Source organism: Pempheris klunzingeri, chromosome 7 (assembly GCF_042242105.1).
Source record: "Pempheris klunzingeri isolate RE-2024b chromosome 7, fPemKlu1.hap1, whole genome shotgun sequence".
In the NCBI taxonomy this organism is placed as follows: Eukaryota; Metazoa; Chordata; class Actinopteri; order Acropomatiformes; family Pempheridae; genus Pempheris; species Pempheris klunzingeri.
The window spans coordinates 8,340,063-8,360,590 of record NC_092018.1 but is presented as its reverse complement, the minus strand read 5'-3'; the positions used below and the strand labels follow the sequence as shown (position 1 = coordinate 8,360,590).

Genomic DNA, 20,528 nt, shown 5'->3' with positions numbered 1-20,528 from the left:
GAGGGGACTTGCACTATAAATTATATAGTTTTGAATTGACAACACTTATTCAACAATTGCAGATCTAGTGTTTCTTATGACATTATGATCACCCTTTGAGAGTGTATTTTCATACTATAATGCAATCATTATAACATACAAAAAGTGGTATGATGCTTTTAGTCAATTTCTTTACATTATATGGTATGCAACCGTAATCAAAATCAGGTAGTTTATTTGTACCAGTACGTGATGCTTGATCAGATTAATTCTTATTTCCATTTTTCCACACTCACCTGATTGACAGGCTCATTGAAGTTTGTGATGAGACCAGCACGCAATGATGTCTTCTCCTCCTCTGATAAAGCACTGCGAACAAGCCAACCAGAAAGATGTTCAGAAGACGTAAGGGGGTGAGGGAGTTAAGAAAGAGCTAGCATGACACAATATCTGGACTTACTAAAGGAAAGAAATCAACTCAAAACCATACAGTACACATATAAATGTCTAGGTAACAAGGAGGACATCTCTCAGTAGTACCAGGGCCAAGTCTTGACCCAGAAGACCCTTCTACTACCAGGCCAAGAGTGCTAACCACTGAGCCATCACAATGGATTATGATGACATTGTAACATGCAGCTCATATCTCAAGAGACTCATATAATCTAATTTTGGATATGCAAACCTCAAACTTTAATATGGTAAAGATATGAATATGACATCGACCTGCCAAGTTGTTATGGGATCAATTGAATCCCTGTATGACACTCCATAGTGCAGGACCTGCCAGCTGCCTGATTTAATCGGTAAGCTTTGGATAAAACCTCTGCTCTCCTCCAACTCCCATCTTGTAATCTGCAACATGAGTCTTAGTTTTTGCAAACAAAGTAGTGGGTGTGTGCAAAAGAGTGACGGTGTGAATCAATAAAGCAAAAAAAAAAAAAATTTTACCCTAATTTACCCTGTTCTGTCTACTTCAACTGCTGCTGAAGCTACAGGGAGTGGGAGAGTGTTTGATGTGGGGAATGAATCACACTGTAACCTTGGGCAAAAAGAGGAGATATGGGCGGAAGACGAATTACTAGGGGGGAGAGAGTGAATTAGTGAAACAAGATTTAAAACACACATATTTTGGTAATCTTTTGGGAGTGAGGCAAGCTTTAAATATATGGATGAATGAGAGATTTAAAAGACACACATTTTATATATATATACATACACATACACACACACACACACACACACACACACATATATATATGAGCAAATGTGTGCTGGAGCCTTTTTTCTGTTTGTTTCTGTTTTCTGTCTTTCTCGATTTTCTTTTTTTCCTCAGATTCGTCAGATGTTCTGGTTCCTTGAGCTCACAAAGACGATTCACAGAGAATAAAGCTATCCTGACACAAGAGAGAGAAAACAACAAACCTCCCAATTTTTTTGGCTGCCGCCTTACTTCATTTCAGCCAGATAAGGTGTTGGTAGGGATACATTTTAAATTTGAAAAACAGATGCACAGGATTATAGTTCATCTCACTCTATTGATGGTTGTCCCCATGTTTCAGATCACCTGAATCTGGTTTCTGTGCTTAAGCATTTTTTCCACAATACAAAACAAAAGCAGATTTGCCTCTTTACTGTAACTGCAGATAGTTTCAGTGAGGTTTTCGATGCAGAAGAAATCATTTTAGAAGTTTGATTTTCCATTTCTGCTTGTTGTGACATGTCGTTGTTTTCATTACCGTGATTCTTTATTTCAACTAATACATTAGTTTTGCAGGACAGACTTTATTAATTCTATTTTACACTCTGTCAAACATGGACATATCTTTTTCTCAGCGTTAAAAAAAAAAACCCTGTTGAGGAGAGAGGATCTTAGCAAACAGGAATGAGTATGCTTGTCAGCTTTTTGACAGAATTATGCAAATAAGTGTATTTTGGACCTGGTTTATACAAACTTGCGGTGTCTTGTTAGCCCGTGTGGGCTGGGCGAGGTTGTATGCATGACACATTAACAAAAAAAACATTCAAATGTCAGACTATGACACACTACATTTGCAAAACAGACTGATATCACATTGAGGAGACGCCTCAAATCAGTCAAAAGCCAAGGTGCATGCCCCATGTAGAAGATGTGAGATGAGATTAACAGCAATGGAGGGCAATTGTTCTGGTTGCATTAGATCAGGGTTTCTCAAAGCAGGCCAAACTACAATAAGTAAGTTGTTTTACGTAGTATCTCTGACTGACATCGTGCACCCTACCTCTGCATGTCTCCCACACCCTCTTAATTAGATTGTGTGTGCATTAATGAAATTGTGTCCACCCCCTGTATGTTCCATTAAAACAAAGAAAAAAGCATAAAAAGTAAAACCAGTGGATGATGAAAGTGCCCTTCTGTCTGACTGCAGACAGACACTGCTTCAAGGGACACCTGATTACTCAACCATCATTTATATTTATTGTTATTACTTGACCTGTGGCTTTCAAAAATGTCACTTTTATTAATTGTATTTTTAACCTGGCCAAAACCTGTGTAACTTCCTGAGCTGAGAGTTAAGGGAGCACAAATCAAAAATGTGTTACAATAACCCGTCATTTTATTTTACAACATTTTATTGCCCGAGTACTGACAGAAAACAAGTGTCTGGCTGATTCTGGCACTACCAGTCTAATCAGTCAGGACACAGCACTTGCAGAGAATGTCGTACTATGTTTCACTGATGTTTCATCAGTTTGCAATGTTGAGTTCAGAGAGTAATTCTCGGATGATGTACTGGAATTTTACACGTCTCCTTAAATACACGAAGTTATATGCAAGTAGGTGGAAAAGCCACCAAAGACAGTGATAACATTAGCTCCTCAGTTGAAGTCAGGAGCTTAGAGTTTAATGTCAGTTACTCATTCGAGAAGTCACTTTTTTTGAACTGTTGTAAACTAGGACCATAGAATGGATGTTGGTGATGTGCACAGATGGAAAGGGACACTGAAAACCCAGAAAATACATCAAGTGTGTCTCCAAATCTTTATTTCTGGATCTTTTACTGCTTTAATATGAAATGAGATCATATTTTAAAGATCCAATGATGTGTTATATACAGCATATAACCTACATTGCAAATTAGTATTCAGCAAATAAAGCCATGTCAGCTTTAGTGTCTTTTCTTTCACCGTGTCTCCATTGTTTTTTTAGCTTACTTTGAAAATGTTCTTTTGTCATTTACACATGAATTGCATTTGAACATATGAATGAAATGGCATGAGTAGCTTTTCAAGTTATGAAAAAGCAATTGACCTTTCTCACAGCAGACCTTTTGACTTGTTTCAGCACGAAAAAGTGCAGGTGGAACTAATAACATTAATGATGGCTTCATTGCACTTAAGTGACCCAGTCAGCCATGCCAGTGAGCCATTATGTGTGAGCACAATACTGAGAGAATATCTTAGAATATCTTAAGACATCATATCATCTACATTTAGCCAGTTTCTCACAGAAATAAAAGGAAAGATTAATATCAAAATGGTTCTAATAATTCATTTCTAAGGACTTCAACAGCATTTCATCATGTTGGATTGTGATTCTATTTTATTCTATGGTTGAATTAAAAAAATAAAAAGCCTGTCAATTTGTAAATACTATGACTTGCATCTTTGTATAGGGATGGCTAGGCTTGGTTGATGTGACGGTATATACCATGTGACGCTAGCAATGTGTCCACTGGTAGTGATTTGAAAATGATCTGAATATCGTTTCCACCGTGGTAGCTATTCTCATGTAATACCATGTGATCTCTTGGTCCTCGTGAGGCAGAGTGCTGATCATCCTATTTAAAAGCACCTGGGCCCAGTGTTCTCACACAATAAAACATACCCTCTTCCCATAGCGCTCTTCTGTTTTCAGCCATCCACCATCTTTTCCTCAGAGTACACTTTACATTTGCGCACCTTCAGCTCTGACTTTAATGATCACATCTCATTGTCCTCTTTTGTCGCCATTATCAAATGTCTTGACACACCACATGCATTGTGCTTTCCCATGCAGTATCCAGCTCCTGGATTAATGACAGTGGTCCAAACCACATAAATAATCCAAGGAACAAAACCCCTTGCACAGCAGTCTCGCAAATCAAATTCAAGAGACGAGAGAGAAACAACTTTAGTGAGAGCAGAAAACTTTAGAGAGAAAGAACAGCGGTAATTTTAAGTGATGAAAGAGTGGCCACAGAGTGCTGAGGCAGAACTGATTACCTCCGGCCAACCACTGTCCTGTGAATGTGAGAGCAAATGTTCAGTTCAAAACTAACAAAAGGCAGCCGGTCAGGTACCCATAGGCAGACTATAGGCTTTGAATACTAAAAGCCGATCTACCACCAGACAAAAGAGACACAAAAGGATAAAACGAGTATAAAATCAGAGCACAATGATATGAATAATCAAGAATAAAAGTAAAAAAGAGAAAGAAGAAAGCTGTGAAAAGTGGCGGAGACAGAACTAGAGACGTAGGCTGTAAATGGTTAAACAAAAGACAACTGAAAAAATGAAGACAATGAAGGAAAGAGACAAAACAGAAAAAAGAAACTACAAACCGGCGACAAAAAAGATCTGACGAGGATGACAAAGCAGGAAAAACAGACAGCGAGATGAAGACTGACGAATAGAGACAGACTAAAATTGAATGAGACAATGAAGGAGTAGAAGAGGAGAGGAGAAGGAAAAAGCCTAAGATGGAAAAATGAGAGAGCAAGGCTGACAGCAATGGGGAACGAGAGAGAGAAGCAGGCACTTACTGAGGCGCCACCCTCCTCCAGTATCTGTCAATGCCATTTTTGAAGTACAGCACAGCCAGCCACCTGACGTTCACATCCAGCATGTGGTTATTGAAGATATTCTGTGGGGGGAAAAATGTACATATATACTTATTATATATATGCTTAGGTAATATTGTTTTGTCAACTCAAGTGGGTAATAGCAGGCAAGGACTGCTATTACCTGACTGACTCAGTGTAATGATGTATGACAGCTCAAACAATAACTAGAGAAAAAGGATAACAACTTTAACCGAAGTCATCAAAGCCATTAAGAAACACTTTAGGAAGCAACACTATTAAAATACTGGGCACACTGGCTTTGTGATCTTGAGTGTCTAAGTCGTACACACTCAGAATCATTCTCTCATATCAGACTCCTGCGTTTTCAGGTGTAGGCGATGTAGAAACATATGTTGTGTAAACATACGTAGGGTCTTCTGTCATTAACGCTTTAATGCAGATACAAAACATGCCTCTGTTGAATCAAAGGAACAGAAGACCTTTGGCAGGGCTTTACTTGAATATACAAGTAAAAATCTTCACACTGACACTTAACTTTTTTTAGATCCATCAGTGTGACTGTAATTTAACTTTGACTTATTAATGCTGGCCCTCCTGTACCATCTTGCTAGTGATATAGTGATATACAGAGACATAATTCTCGTAAATTAAGTGAGACAGGCACACTGCAGACATTTGGTGTAATTGATATGTACTGTGGCAGCACAGGGAGCTAAACCGAATGTGAAGCATAAACCTTGAACATCCTCTGACCTGTCAAAGCATCTGTGTTTCCTAAAACAATAAAATAGGTGACAAAGATGATCTAAGACGGGTTTTCTTTTAAGTCTGAAACAGCGAAAACTGTAGACACCACTATGGTTACATTTTTTAAATCACACGTGGACAGAAAACGCGTCTGACTTACATGTATTTGAATTATATTATTTTGAATTGTATTGGTTTTTTTAAATGGCAGATACTGTGTAAAAGTTAGATCTGACAAGTCAGCAAATTAAAGGCACCACAAGCCACATTAGCTTTAGTGGCTCTCAGATTGTTGGTTTGTGTGTTGTGTTGTGTGTTGTCTCTCTTCTCTACAATGTATTCATGACAAAAATATAGAAAATCATATATTTTCCTGTGAATGTAAAAGGTCTTTGTTAGCTGTGCATAACACATCGAGTGCCAATTTCTCTACTGAATGCACAGAGATCAAACTGAAATCCGTCTTCTCATTTAAGCCCAGCTGAGCCAGTAAACACACATATTTCACACTGAAAAAGAACCACTGCGGTTAAAATATCTGAATATATTTTAATGAACTTATTCAATGGAAAGTTGAGTAATCTTTTAATACAAATCAAATGTTTTCCTCTGTTGTTGCTGTGACTACAGTTTGTGCTACTGTTACGCAGATTGCAAGATACCTCGTCCTATTAAAAAGTGAGCAACAAAATCGGCATTTACTTAAAAACTGAAGCGCATTAAAAATTTGCGAAAACCCAACATTGCCCTGCTTTTCAGTAAAATAGGCTACAACACAATCAATAACATCTCCATTCATTAAAGTTTTAATAGTTTTCATTCCAGCACTTATTCCAATTATTTTCCATCATCTCTCACCAGAAGAACAGAGTAGAAGCCTGGCTGGGTCTCCCACTGTCGGAGCTGCTCCTCTGCAGGCTTCAGCACAGATGTATCTTGACTGGTAGCTTGGGTTAAGGCCTGCAGCACCACTGAACTGGCACCGTCCATATCCATGGCTGGATATATCTGCTGGGGAGTACGAGAGGGGAGCAGGAGGAAACAGACAAGAGAAGAGTTTCATTGCTCTTGCTGTGAAAAGTTCTGACTGAGTTGAGAGGAAAAAAAAACTTTTAAAATAGTAAAGGGGAGGCAGTCAAATTACACCTTAAAAAATGACACAACAAGGAATCCTCTTTTTTGCTTTGTCTAGCTTTATCCCCTTCTCCCAGATTTATATTATAGATCAAGTAGGACTGAAATCACTGTCAAACACAATGAGCAAGCAACAAATCCTTCTGAATAAAGAAAAGCACACCTGATAGAAACAATGGCAGCCATCTCTACCATTCAAAGAGCTGTTCTATATACCAGATAGTATTCAAGCACCCCAGCTTCACAGGTCCCAAGGTGTTTTTTCAGTTTCAAAGAAAGTGCCTGAGTCAGTCGCATCTGTGCTCCAAAGAGGGGATTCTCAGATAGGATAATAAACCACAGCTTTGCCAGACCTACTTTGGGATCTTGAATGCTTCCTTATGAGATCGGATCTCAACATTTTCAGAGGAGTTTGTCAATAATATGATAACTGATGACAAAAATAACAAGGTTTATTTCTTCCTACAATAAAACATAGCCAACTTCTCTTCTTCTACAGCTTTGACTGCATTCCCAATACTTTCACAGCATATCACTGACAAACATGAGATGGAAAACTTAGAAATAAATTATGTATTTCCTGTGTAGTTTTCTGTCAACTAAGCATGTCAAGATACTTTGGTCAGAAGCTATAAGAAGCAGCTAATCCAGATACAAAGTATGTTAAAAACTCTTCACAAAACAACCAATCATCTTAAAGAATTAATTAAGTAAAGAATTCATTCTTCTGAGCAACTGACTGTTTGGAGAATCTGCCATCTGTGAGCTAAGCATAGGTGATGTGGTAGAAGTGATCTTTCATTAGCATGCTTCACTAAGAGTGGGGGGAAATACTGAGCAAGGCTGCCATCTACAGCCCGGGAACAAATATTGATGTAAGTATGTGCCTCTGTAAATGGCATGTGCATTAGTGCTGGCTCCACACGCAAGTACAGTAGCAGTGCTTTGGCTGCACCTATTGTCACATAAGTGAGACTGATTCTTGTAACACCAGTCCATGAATAATTAATTCAGTAACAAGTTTATAAGGACGACTCAGTAAAGGCTTTTTTTGGGGGGTCATAAGGTATGATCATAGCAAGAGTGATACCAGTCGACTCTGAATATCATTATTAATGGGCAATTATATCTCTGGTAGACAATCACACAACTCTTGCTATGAGGGAGCTTCCTCAGAGATAATTTTCCACATAAAAGCACATCAGAGATAAAAAATTCTACCAGCATACCATGATGCAACAATGAGTGCATTTAATGCACATACACACTGGTATTTCTGTAGGTTTCACAAACCTGGATGAGCATTTATCCCCGTTTTGAGAACCATAAATACTTGCTGGAGCACCTTAATATAAGCAGAGGTACCTACTCCAGTCTCTGCAATCGTCAACTCAAGTTACGTAAAATATATGATAACCTATGAAATCATGATCTACACACTGAAATTAAAGTGCAAGTCAGACATCATCATTGCAGAGGATAAATCGCATTGTTGCTCTCATCTTCCATTACTGGTGATCGGATGGAGAAGTCGTCACCTGATGGGGTACAGAAGAGAGAAGTTGGATGTGGAGCAAACAATGACTGGTGCTTTCACTGGCACATACCATCAGAAAGCTATGTTCCATGTTAACGTACCCCAAACACCACAAAGTCAGGATAAGACTCAAAGCCCAGATACTAGAGTGCATGTCAACATAAGCTGTGATGATACCTTTCAACCATGACTTGGGCTGAGCAATATTAACATTTTCACATTGTGACTTCGGCATCTCAATCACAAAAAAAGTTAATATCTATATTATTGTCCCTTACTGGCTGAAATTTGAATAGTTAATTAGTTAAAGGAAGGAAAATCCAGTGATGGCAACAACAGCGTAAAGTTATCTATGTGGAAGACCATGACAGAGGCATTAAATTCTCTTGTTCAACTCTGTTAACAATAGTTCTGTAGATCAGCTTGGGATACACCCATTCTCAGCTGAGTGCTTAGACAGAATAAAAGATTTTGGCATTCTGTGATGTGATTGAATGGGATAAGTGTTGAGAAAGATGTTCACACATCAGAGAGCTGTCTGGTATCTTGAGACGTTGTCAAGATGAACAAATATGATATCAGTGTCTAGCATGTCTGTGTTACATATACTATAAACGTTTGAACACAGACGCACCTTAATTCTCTCTCATATGATTTGGGGGAACATTCTCAGTGCTGACACTGACTCTTAAGATGATTATTTAGGTCGCTCAGGTTAGGGACTTTGCTCACAGCAGGGAAACCCTCGAAAAAGGACAGGCCATCAGTGTGAGGTGTCTCCAGTCAACAGTCTGCCCACAATTCCTGTATATGATGGCGGTTTCAAAACTGTGTTGAACTTCCACTAACTGGTGAAGCATACTCATGTTTGGACAACTACCATATATGGCTGAAATGTGGCCAGTTATTGTTGGTGCTGCTTCTCTAGCAGTACACCAGATCAATCACATCATAGACCTCTTTCACTGCAGACATTTTGACTGGTAGTGGTTGGAGAGACACACTTGTTACTGATAACGTTAACCATGATCCAGATCTGTTCAAGCATCCCAGTAAGCCATGACAGTGCGACAGTGAGCCAACATGTACAATATCAGGATTCTGACAACAAAGCAGCTAGATGGAATTCAGACATTGTATTGTTTTCATTATTTAGACCTATGTTTTTCTTACTGTGACATATAAAATTGTCCTCTGTGAAAAAGGCCCACTGCCTCATTTTATATGGACTGTGCTGACAAATCAAAGCACAACTTTGCATGTGCTCTGACCAGTACATGCTAAGAAATTCACAACATGAAACTTGCTTGTTGTCTGCTACTGCTAATTTGCAGAGCAGATGCAAACTGTGTCAGACGGCTTGCTAACATACGGGGTAATCTAGCAGGGCAGTGTTGTTGTTGTGTCGTAGCTAGCTGTGTGAACGACCCTCTGCAGTCAGCACTGTGTGTTGGGGGTCTTATCCAATGTTAGCCAGCTAAATGTCTGGTGTTTTGCATGTGCAATGACATACAGCTCTACCAACTAGCCTAAACGTCATTAACGATGCGAATGATTTCACTGAAGCTAACTTGTCCTCTGCTCTGGCCCTTTTACAGTACACAGATATGCGTCCACGGGCTTCATTCACAGCACTGAAATGTTATGATAAAGACTTAAACATCACGACACAATCAAATCTGCTGAGAAACGTGTTTATGGAGCGCAAAGAGAACCAAAACAAGCTCAATGATAAAAGGAGTCTGAGGGGAGCAGCAGCTGCACCATAACAGTTCACTTATTTGGCTTCACAATTGACTTTCGTTAGCTTTCATTACATAGCCTAGGTAGCTTAGGAGGCCCTCTCTATAATCAAAATAATGCAAGCCCATTCACTAATGAAACGGGCTGCCCTGAGTGTTCACACCGTGCCAAACGTTTTCCCAAACACCAAAGCTAACTTTGGGCTAGCTAGCAAGCTAAACTTATTCAATGCTAGACCGCGGGCCGACAGTGTCCGTCATGCTAACTAACGTCTTTCCCCGAGCAAATGTCTCAGAGGACCAATATAAAAGCGGACTCACCAAAGACAGCGGCGGTAGAAAAACAGAATATATGCTCGTAACAGTGGCTGCTTGAGCTCTGCAAATGGTAATGTAATGGGAGATGGAAACACACGCTTGTAGGAATGGCGCGAGCTACACAGCAGGCGCGTGCTGATGACGCATGAGGTTCGGTAGGCGTCATGAATAAATTGAGCCAGCTGCAGATCCACATGTGCAGCTAGTGTGTTAATCATAAGGATGGACGATCACTGTGTTACACTACATATAAAATATTAATGTCAGCAAGTCTTCTCCTCTTTACTATATGATGTATTTTATATAATACATATATGATATATTTTGTGTTAAAAAATGTGAGCTCATTAACAGGCTAGATGTGAGGTATGACAACTGATACAATCTCCAGCAACTCTAAAAGTTGTAAAATCTGTGAGCACATTTAAAGGTATTGGGAAGTATGTGATACCATTGCTTCTTGCTTAACTAATGCATAACTATTTTATTAAAAAAAACCTTGAGTTGTCTTTATAAGAAATGTTGTGCTTCTTTTGCATGAGGAAACTGTATTTCTGAATGCTACATTAGGGGTGGGTGTTATGGATCAAATTAGGGTTGCAATTAATAATTATGTTCATTTTCAATGAATCTGGCAGCACAGTGGTGCAGTGGTTAGCACTGTTGCAAGGTTTCAGGTTTGAATCTGACGGCCGGCAGAAATACGGTTTGCAGTTCGAACCTGGGGTCTTTCTGTGTGGAGTATGTTCTCCCTATGCTCCGGGCTTCCTCCCACAGTCCAAAGTCATGCAAGCAAGATTAATTGGTTACTCTAAATTACCGGTGGGTGTGAATGGTTGTCTGTCTCTATGTGTCAGCCCTGTCATTGAGTGGGTAAACGTCGCCTCTCGCCAAATGTCAGCTGAAATTATCTCCAGCCCCCCTTAAGGATAAGCGGTATAGACAATGGATAGATGGATCAATTAATCTGCCGAATATTTTCTTCATTAACCAATTCTATGTTAGGTGTCTAAAATGAATGAAAAATGGTGTCTCCATTTTCCACAACACAAAATGACATCCCTGAAATGCTTTTCTTGTCCATCCAAAAGTCCACAGTCCAAAGGCATAAAGTCATAAATTAGAGGCTCTGACCAAAGAATGTTTGTCATTTTGTTTTTCCAAATATGTAATGACTCAAAAGAATAATGAGTTCATTGTTAATGTCCTTGAGTATAAAAATCACCAGACTGAAATGTCTGTTTTTGATTAACTGAGCAAATTGAATACCTGACAAATCAAAGCACTTCATCACACTGATGCAATAACCAAATAAAACTTTGATATTACACACATCACTCCAGTTCATTGATTTGCAACATAGTCTACAATGGTCGAATACGACCAGACATATTAAACTGACCGCTAATACACTGTTGCCCTTAAAGTTGGAATAAAATGTTTTTTACCTCTTCTCATGAAATGATTGTGACGATGTGATTTATTCTTGATAAATAAAGTTTATATCTTCTCAACTTTATTGATCAAACTCTTCCAAACATATCACAGTGAAACTTAAACCTCAATTAATCTTTGCAAACTGTGTATTCAGGCTTTAACAAAATTGGGGGTATTGAACAATTGTTCCAACTTTATGGGCAAAAGTGTATAATATAAACAAGTTTCCTCAACAACCATATGTTTACATATGTGCACTCCTCCCCTCAGATTACCACTCATGCTCTTCCCAGGAAACATCTTATTACACATTCATCTCAGTTCCATAAGATTACAGCAATCAAATATGGTTTAGAGCACACAAGATATTCCAACTAAACATGCCCCCACCAAAGTGGCTTTTAGCATTGCTTTGCAGGACAGAGACTAAAGATGTTGCTGTTTTTAGTCTGAGCAATTACTAACACATGAAACAGTCTGCTTGATGCAAAAGAGTAGCTGCATATGTGTCCCATTTCAACAACTCTCAAATTCAGACTTTCATAAACAACATTTTGATGCCATTAGTTTTTGTTTTTGAATTAGATAATTCCCAATCCTATTAAACTGTACACCCTGCACGTAGGAGCTTTAATGTGTTTTGGGCAATTACCACACATGTCACCCAGGTAGGCATTTGAGAAAGTGTGAATACTTGAGGAAAATAATCTATGTATTTGCACAGAATCTAAGTGTGAGCACAACAGTAGGCATATCGTCAGCAACAGAACACAAGGACAGTCAGATGAAAGGCAGGAGATCAGTTTAAAAAATATGACTGATTATAGTCACAAACTGCTTTTAAGAGACCAGCAATATAGGCAGGTGACAGTGTTAAAAAACAAAACAAAACAAGAACAAACCAGCAAATATTTCACTCCAGCCAGTATTTCACACTGCACTAACCTTAACCAGGCCTGTCGTGGATTGCATTGGCATTTTGCTAGTGTGTGGTACCCACTCTACACATATCACTGCATCTCAACTGGCATAACTATATCCTGTATACAATGAAAGAGGTAAATGATCCGTGGCATCTGACACAACAGTGACCAGAAAAGATGTGGTCCATTGATGGATGGATTAGTATTATATATAGTTATATGTTAGTTTGAAGCCAAAGCCTAAGTGGGAAAATATCTAGATTTTTAGGTTTTGAGCATAAAAATCATTACTCCTGAATTCCTAATGGTTGGATTTCCAAGAAATCACTTGTTTTACTTGGTACCCTAGTTCCTAAAAAGCACAGAGACTAAGTACAACATGTACTATGTGTGTGTGTGTGTGTGTGTGTGTGTGTGTGTGTGTGTGTGTGTGTGTGTATTTGCATTCAATTTAGGGGTAGAGTGAAAGACTGTGTGTGTGTGTGTGTGTGTGTGTGTGTGTGTGTGTGTGTGTGTGTGTGTGTGTGTGTATGTGTGTGTGCTCCTGAAATGGGAGTGTTCTCTGGCAGGGTTAGTTCCTTGAATCACTGAGCTGAAATTGCTCTCTCAGAGCAGGCACAAACACAGAGAGGCTTAATCTTTTTTTGATTCAGACAAGCATGGAATTAATGGAGTTATTTTTCATTTCTCTTGGTGCTGCAGTTTCCATCTACTATGGAGTGAAACTGGTGCTTTTCAGTAGGATGCTTTTTCCAAAACTATGGTTTCCACTGTCTAAGTCCTTTTTTACCTCCATGGGGGAGTGGGCAGGTAAGCTGTGTATGCGTGCGTGCGTGTGTGCGCGTGCACGGACTGTAACGTAGCTCAGACCTACAGTGGGTCATTGTGGTTATATCAGGACATTGATTGATGGATGAAATAGCATGAGGATGTCAGCCACAGTCATAACAAAGAATTTAATATGTTTTGTGATAAAACACCACATTTGTGTGTTTATACAAGTGAATATTATGGTTGTACATTGATATTCATGAAAGTGCATATGTTCAAACACTGAAACAATACAGTAGTTTACTTGACTGAGCTCACTGATTTAGAAAATATGGCTGTAAAACTGTAAAAGAAAAACAAAAGTTTCCAGTTCTACCTATTAGGATTTGTCACTATTGAACATGATTGCACTTGTGTAATATCTGAACTTAAAGTGGCATGTTCTGACTATCCCTTTTGAAGCTGTGGAGCAGTTGCTTACACTGGCAGAAAAGAGATCTCATAAAGGGTTTTTATTTATGTATCTACAAAACATACCGTTGCCAAACTGACATTAATTCTGGGTTTATCTGCAAAATGTTCACAGCCAATGGGGTCATAGTAAAATAATAATTGTATGACAAGGGAGGCTAACTGGTGTCATGGGTGTTTTACTTGAGTAAAATATATACTTGAGTATATTTAACCGGGTAATCACAACAAAAAGAACCCAGGGCCAAGTAAGTATCTCATTAAAAACATAATGAGTAGCCAATGACCTGCACATTGATATCTTAATGGTGCACATAACTTCTCTCATGGTACACAATGCATTCCTTCAAACCATTAGAAACATTATAGAAACAGCGTGAAGAAAACTAATGACTGTATACGAAATCTGTGATGGTTTAGAGCACAGCTTATCTTAAATTTATGTCCATAAATACATTGCCTCAGAGCATGCTGGGAAGCTTAGCTGGATGTTGTGGATGGTTTCTCCTCACTCATACTTTTAAGTGAAGGTTACTTAAGCTGATAAGTTTAATTGCTTTCCTCACCAGAAGGTTGTCTTAAGTTAGTTTAATTTAGTAGTAAGCAGAAATGAGATAAGGTCGCAGTTTTTTTAAAGTAAGAGGATCAGTTATGTTTCACAGTGCAACAGTAAAAAGTGCTCTGCTTTCCTGAATCAAAGTGCTGTTAGAGTAAGTTGTAAAAAGGGATTACAGACTACTTTTTTTTCTCCAGTCGGTGCAGGGAATCAAACTTGTAACCATTCTATTTACCAAACACAACTAGGGGTGCTCTGGCACAACCCTCTGGTCGTCTCCTAGTAATTACACCAAACATACCACTGCAGGTCCCATGGCAGTCTCACTGACTTAGAAGACATTCTTTGGCATCTCCTGAAGAGGTTCTTCAGTTTCCCACAGTGCTACAAGAAGCCTCATAAAAAACACAGAATACTGGGCTTATTTTTCCTTTCTTCCCAAAGTCCACTTTCATTCCACTCCAGCACAGAGGAAAAATAGCCATCAGAACACAGTGTTCTACCCTGCAGAAACCCTGTTCCTCTGTGTCCATTTCTGCCCTGACATTCTGAAAGCACTTTTTTATGACTTTTTGTCTTCTTCAGATATGAATCTATTGAATTTCCAGTGGCCTAAAATATAGTGTATGAGTCCACTGAGGGCAATGTATATGAAATTGTTTACAGTATGTATGCTGCATGCGTGTCTGTGCCTTTGGTTGAATAGTGTCTGTGTTTGTGGACAGTGTATGTGTGCTTGTGTCAGGAATAATCAATAAGATGAGGTTGATTTTGAACTAATATATCAGTATATTCATAGTCAGCGATATTCTTTGACTGATAGGAATGGGTATCACTGGGATTTTATAAATACATATACATACAAATGCTGGCAATGCTTTTCAATAACAATACTCGCTGATACTACTCTCCATAATTGTATAACAATTACTCCAAAATTGTAAAAACATGCAGTGCAAACATTAATAGCCCTGACCATTTACTCAAATGCAAGTAAGAAGTAACTGTCGAGCCTAGTTAGAGATTTAGATGGCATTTCAGCTTTTCACAATAGCTAGCATTGGTTAACGAACAACTTCATGTTGGCTGCCGAGCACAAAATAACCAACAAGATTTCATTTCAATGTGTTAAACTTGAAGTAGTACCATGCTGATGGTAGTGGCAGTGAAAAAGTGCCGGAAAATTGGTCACCAAACCCCGTAACTCTGATGATTACTTACAGCTACTTGGCAACCAACTTTTCAAAAATGTAAAATTTGAAAATTGTAATTATGAAGGGATGCTGGATTGAGGCCAGGAATCTTCAAGATAGGACACATTAATTTTATTTGTATAGCCCAATATCACAACAGAGTGTCTCATAGTGCTTTACAAAGTTCACTGAAATAAACAAGTGTAAGCGAACAAACAATCTAATAAAGAGTCCAGCAGTCGATGAGGCCAATGGATCAGTCCGGTGGATCTGTCCGAGGCATCACCTTCCCTTTATGACCCTCCTTCTTCGGGAAGGAAAAACTCAAAAAACCCAGTGGGAAAAGAGAAACCTCCGGGAGCACCACAGTGAAGGAGAGATCCAGCTCCCAAGGACGGACAGGCTGTAGCCTTGGAGAGATGCACACACTTGCGTGATAGTTTTGAAGATCAGGTTCAAACCAGGATTCGAACCTGGAACCTTCTTGCTGTGAGGCAACAGTGCTAACCACCGCACCACCATGCTGCCCTCCAGTCTATTCCAAAATGTCCTAAATTTGTCCACAATTTGTCCGTCTGTGTATCCATCAAACACATTTTCGAGACCCTTTCTCATGTTTCTCATTTTCATGTGAGTCAGAGGGGAAAATTAAAATGTCATCAAAAAAGTTTTGAACCAATTTACAGGGTCGATGTTAGTCAGCAAACAAACATGTCAGCAAAAAAAAACTGAGAGCTAAAGATGAGGAGCAGACTTTTGCGTACTTTAGTCTGAGCTCAGTGACCTGAGGGGGTGGGATATGACAAAGGGTCAACTGATTTTTGTTTGCCATTTTAGAGGTGTTGAATCTCATGAAGCTTTATGTTGCCTGAGTGTGGAGTGGGCAGACCTTATCGTTAGTCTTCCAGAGAACCACATCATGTTTAAACTTTTTAGGGAAAAAAAACAAAAAACATCCTGTTGCTTTATTCCTGTGACCGTGGAAGACACTCTCAGAAAGAATATGTGAGAACTTCCCAAAAGTTTTAGAGCTTAGAGCTTTGTAATCTGACACTTTCTCTCATTTGATAAGAAACAAACGAGTGTGCACAAAATTGCAAGGAGCATTCAGTTTGTGTATTCAGCTGAAAAAAGAGGCTGTATTGGAGCAGTTACTAGTCTCAGATCACTCACTTGTATAGCCATTTCATTTGGCAAATTCCCATGCTGACAAAAGCTGCATCCCATTTCATCACAGTCCTAGAAAACCAGGCCTAGTTAAATATGGCTGCCCATCACTTTGTGTCTGATAATGTTGAGGAAAAGAGCCTTTCTTTGAGCCTTACTGGGTCAGGGGGAGATGGGAGAGTAACAAGCACTTAGAAACAAGCAGTTCCTGTTTGTTCTCAGGAGATTTTTTATCTGAACTAGGAGACATGGTGTATTAGTACAGTCTGTCAGAGCAGGGTGGGTGAAGTACAGTTTAAACAAACATGAAGACAATCGTGGGATTTGTCTAACAGCAGAGGAAGGGAGATGACATTGTGCAGCTCTGATACCCGTTGCTCCCAGTGTTTAGAAAGGGAACTGCAAGAGAACATAACAAGCGCTGGAGGTCATACTATATCACACTAATCCCTGCATCCTTGTTCTAGTGGTGACTGGGGCTTCAGAAGGCATAGGAAGAGCATATGCATTTCTGGTAAGTGGTTGTTTACACGGCAAACGTGTGGTTGCACGTAAAAACATTTCTGAAGTCTAAATGAAGATAAAGGACACTAAAAATTAAGATTAAAGATAAAACACCTTTTCCCACATCAAAACTTTTTACCTCTAGCAGGTTTTTGATGTTTTATATTTTCAGACCAGTGCAACAAAGACTGTACCTGAAGTTATTTTCTGCCCACCTCATCATGGAGGTTAAAATATTATCATACTTTTTTTTTTTATCAGATGCACACGTGCTAATTTCTGTCTCTGCAATTTGTACATTTTTCATTTCTCCCACCACCTACCACTGCACTGCTGCTTCCCTCAGCTGGCTGAGCAGGGAATGAATGTGGTTATCATGAGTAGAACCAAAGTTTCACTGGACCAGGTGGCCAAGGAAATAGGTAAAAACCTGCTTTCTGTATTCAGCTGTTTTATTCTTTTCTGCTTTGGATCATGTCTCTAAATGTGCTGTCATCTGTAGGAGTACATCAGCACAGCATATTGCTAATGCTACATTCTTATTCCTCATAGGTGATACCACAGGGCAGAAGGTGAAAGTGATAGTCACAGACTTCATGAAGGAAAACGTTTTCAGTGACATTGAGGGTCAGCTTGGCGACCTCAACATTGGGGTTTTAGGTTGGGCTCTTTTCTTTTTCTTCCATGTAATATTTGAAATGTTAATTACTTCTGCAAACACCAAATACAAGAAACAGGTCTTTATCAGTGATTGTTGATAATGGACCTCCTGTTATTTTCTACCCCAGTCAATAACGTAGGCATGCTGCCCAACCTCATCCCCTGTGAATTCCTGGAGTGTGCAGACCTCAACCAGGTCAGAGTCCTGAGGAGTTTTCCTTTAAACCAGCAAAAGTTATGTTTACATTCACTCTTACCAAAACATAGTGTGTGTATCCTTGAGTTCTAACAAATGTGCTGAATGCATTTCCTTCCTCGTAAAACATTTGTTTTTTAAGTGTTTTAAATCAAACATTGTTTACATCCATGTTTTGTTGTCTGTATTTGCTGACACATTGGTGCATATCTTGGCATGTTATCACCACCTGCACACCAGTGGAATAGTGTGAAATCATTGGCAAGACCCCCATTGGCAATCATGGGGGTGAATTCAGGCAGCAGGGGGGGGGGGGGGGGGGGGGGTACTTTAGCACACCCATCCAGGCAGAAAGGGACAGTTCAATGATTTACTGACAAAGTGAAAGTCCAAACAGAAGTGACTGGATAACTGGAACGGGGTGAGAAGAGGAGTTGAGTACAGATTGACAGTCATGTACAGGTTCTAGTTAAGGAGCCCTTTATTAAATCTTAACTGGATCCACCCCTTAAAGCAGCATTATGCAACTATTTTACTTTGGAATAACAGCATATACATAGTACCTAGTACCTCTACCTCATCAATGATGACAGCTTACTTGGGATCCATGTTTATTTATGATTTCAGACAATTACAAATGTGATAAACTGCAATGTGAAAACCATGGCCAAGGTAAGAGTGTATACTTGGTATTTGCGAAAACTAAAACCAAAGAATCCTGCACACTGCCTATCAGTTACTCACTTGATTTACAACATTTTGGTCCTTATATCTTTAGGGGCCATATTAGCAATAGTTCATATGGTCTTTATCTACATAAACATTGCCCAATGAAAGTCTACACACTGAAACATTGTTAATAAAGTAAGTACAACTGACAGAAAGTGTGTGAGATTATTTGTTTTCTTCCCAAACCAATGAGCAAGTCTGTCAAGCATTTGTTTCATATCTGAATTTATTGTTAATTTTCCATCCAGATGTGCAGAATAATCCTTCCAGGCATGGAGAACAGGTTTCCTAATCTATGTTTTCTTCATTAGCTGTAATATGTAATATGATAAAATCACAACATGATGATTAACACTTTTTGGCTTTTGGCTAGAAATTTAAGACCACAATTGTTTGTTTTTCCCTCTACAGGGGGAAAGGGTTGATTCTGAATATTTCATCTGGAATTGCCTCTATTCCGTTTCCCCTGTACACTTTGTATGCTGCATCTAAGGTAAATACATCACCAGTACACCTCTAGTTTCCTGAATCACATTGTATGATCACTTGTGCTCTAATTCATGTTCCTAAAGGTGTTTCTGGAAAGATTTTCTCAAGGTCTTCAAGCTGAATACAAAGATAAAGGGATTATTGTTCAGGTACTTGAATTCTTATTGAGACTCCACCTCCAAGTCTTTAAATCAAAGGAAAGATAGGATGACTTAAGGTGATTTTCTTTCTTCAAATCTTGAATATCTTTTCACAACTTTCTCTTTCTCTCTGTTCACCTGGTTTTCTCAGGCGGTGGCTCCTTTTGGGGTGTCTACTCGAATGGCATCTTACCAGCAAGTCAACACAGTGACCCTGTCACCAGAAGATTTTGTAAAAAGCTCCCTGCAGTACGTCAGAGCTGGAGACAAAACACACGGCAGTGTCAGACACACAGTTCTGGTAAGACCTACTACTACGACCATCTGATGAGGCAAAACAATGACAATGACTAATTTGTCCCTAATGTGTGTGCATGTGTGTGTGTGTGTGTGTATGTGCACATACAGGGCTGGCTACTGCGGACTATTCCTCTCAAGGTTTTGTATGCACAGTGTATACTACACAGTCTGCAAGACTATGTTAAGAAGAAATTAGAAGAACAGAAGGCATCCATCCCTGCATCTTGAGAATAATAGGAATAAATAACCAGGATCAGTAATATAACATTACAATTATGGGACTGACATAGAGAAACTTATGTTTTTTATTTCTCATTCAAACATACTGTTGACTCAAGAAAGTTGTTTGTATACTGTGTGTAAGTCGCCCTCAGGAAAGCACTTTCATTAATGGTATTATTATTTTCAGTTCTTATTGTTTAGGGGAGTTGATACATCAGTTAGTGGACACTGTGTTTAAATTCATTGCCATTCAGGGACATGAAGCCCCCTGTGCACCCTTGGGGGCTACCACCAGGAGTGCATAGTTTCACAACCAATATTATTTCATTTTTACTTGTCATATTTGTCAATCCATCTGCCCCATATTATTGTAAGAACAGCATCAATAGATTTTTTATTTTAACATTTTTTTTGGCCCCTCTGTGTATTTGTGTATATTGCCTTCAACACATTCCAATAGGTTTTTATGAAACAGAAGTCACAACAT

At 39.0% G+C, this 20,528-nt stretch overlaps 2 protein-coding genes across 2 annotated transcripts in view; one reads left to right on the top strand and one right to left on the bottom strand.

Annotated features, from left to right (window-relative positions):
* Positions 1-10,379, bottom strand: part of ipo11 (importin 11) — a 116,200-nt gene extending 105,821 nt beyond the window's left edge. The window contains exons 1-4 of the mRNA XM_070834330.1: positions 10,287-10,379; positions 6,411-6,563; positions 4,764-4,864; positions 276-348 (exon numbers count right to left, since the gene is read on the bottom strand). Of these exons, the coding sequence (XP_070690431.1) occupies positions 276-348; positions 4,764-4,864; positions 6,411-6,548 (312 nt within the window). The 5' untranslated portion in view covers positions 6,549-6,563; positions 10,287-10,379. The remainder of the gene's footprint in view (positions 1-275; positions 349-4,763; positions 4,865-6,410; positions 6,564-10,286) is intronic.
* A 2,878-nt stretch (positions 10,380-13,257) lies between these two features.
* hsd17b3 (hydroxysteroid (17-beta) dehydrogenase 3) lies at positions 13,258-20,517 on the top strand. The gene is made up of 11 exons (XM_070833818.1): positions 13,258-13,453; positions 17,269-17,315; positions 17,652-17,727; positions 17,858-17,965; positions 18,094-18,161; positions 18,789-18,833; positions 19,139-19,173; positions 19,302-19,383; positions 19,463-19,528; positions 19,671-19,820; positions 19,928-20,517. Exons 1-11 carry the CDS (start codon positions 13,303-13,305, stop codon positions 20,045-20,047), a joined length of 948 nt encoding a protein of 315 aa, XP_070689919.1. The 5' UTR covers positions 13,258-13,302; the 3' UTR covers positions 20,048-20,517.
* The last annotated feature ends 11 nt before the right edge of the window (positions 20,518-20,528 follow it).

Bases quoted from the DNA above. Each gene is read 5' to 3' on its own strand.
- hsd17b3 (XM_070833818.1), top strand. From the start codon at position 13,303: ATGGAATTAATGGAGTTATTTTTCATTTCTCTTGGTGCTGCAGTTTCC. The intron at 13,454-17,268 runs GTAAGCTGTGTA...TCCTTGTTCTAG, and splicing joins CTCCATGGGGGAGTGGGCAG to TGGTGACTGGGGCTTCAGAA. The intron at 18,834-19,138 runs GTAAGAGTGTAT...TTTTCCATCCAG, and splicing joins ATGTGAAAACCATGGCCAAG to ATGTGCAGAATAATCCTTCC.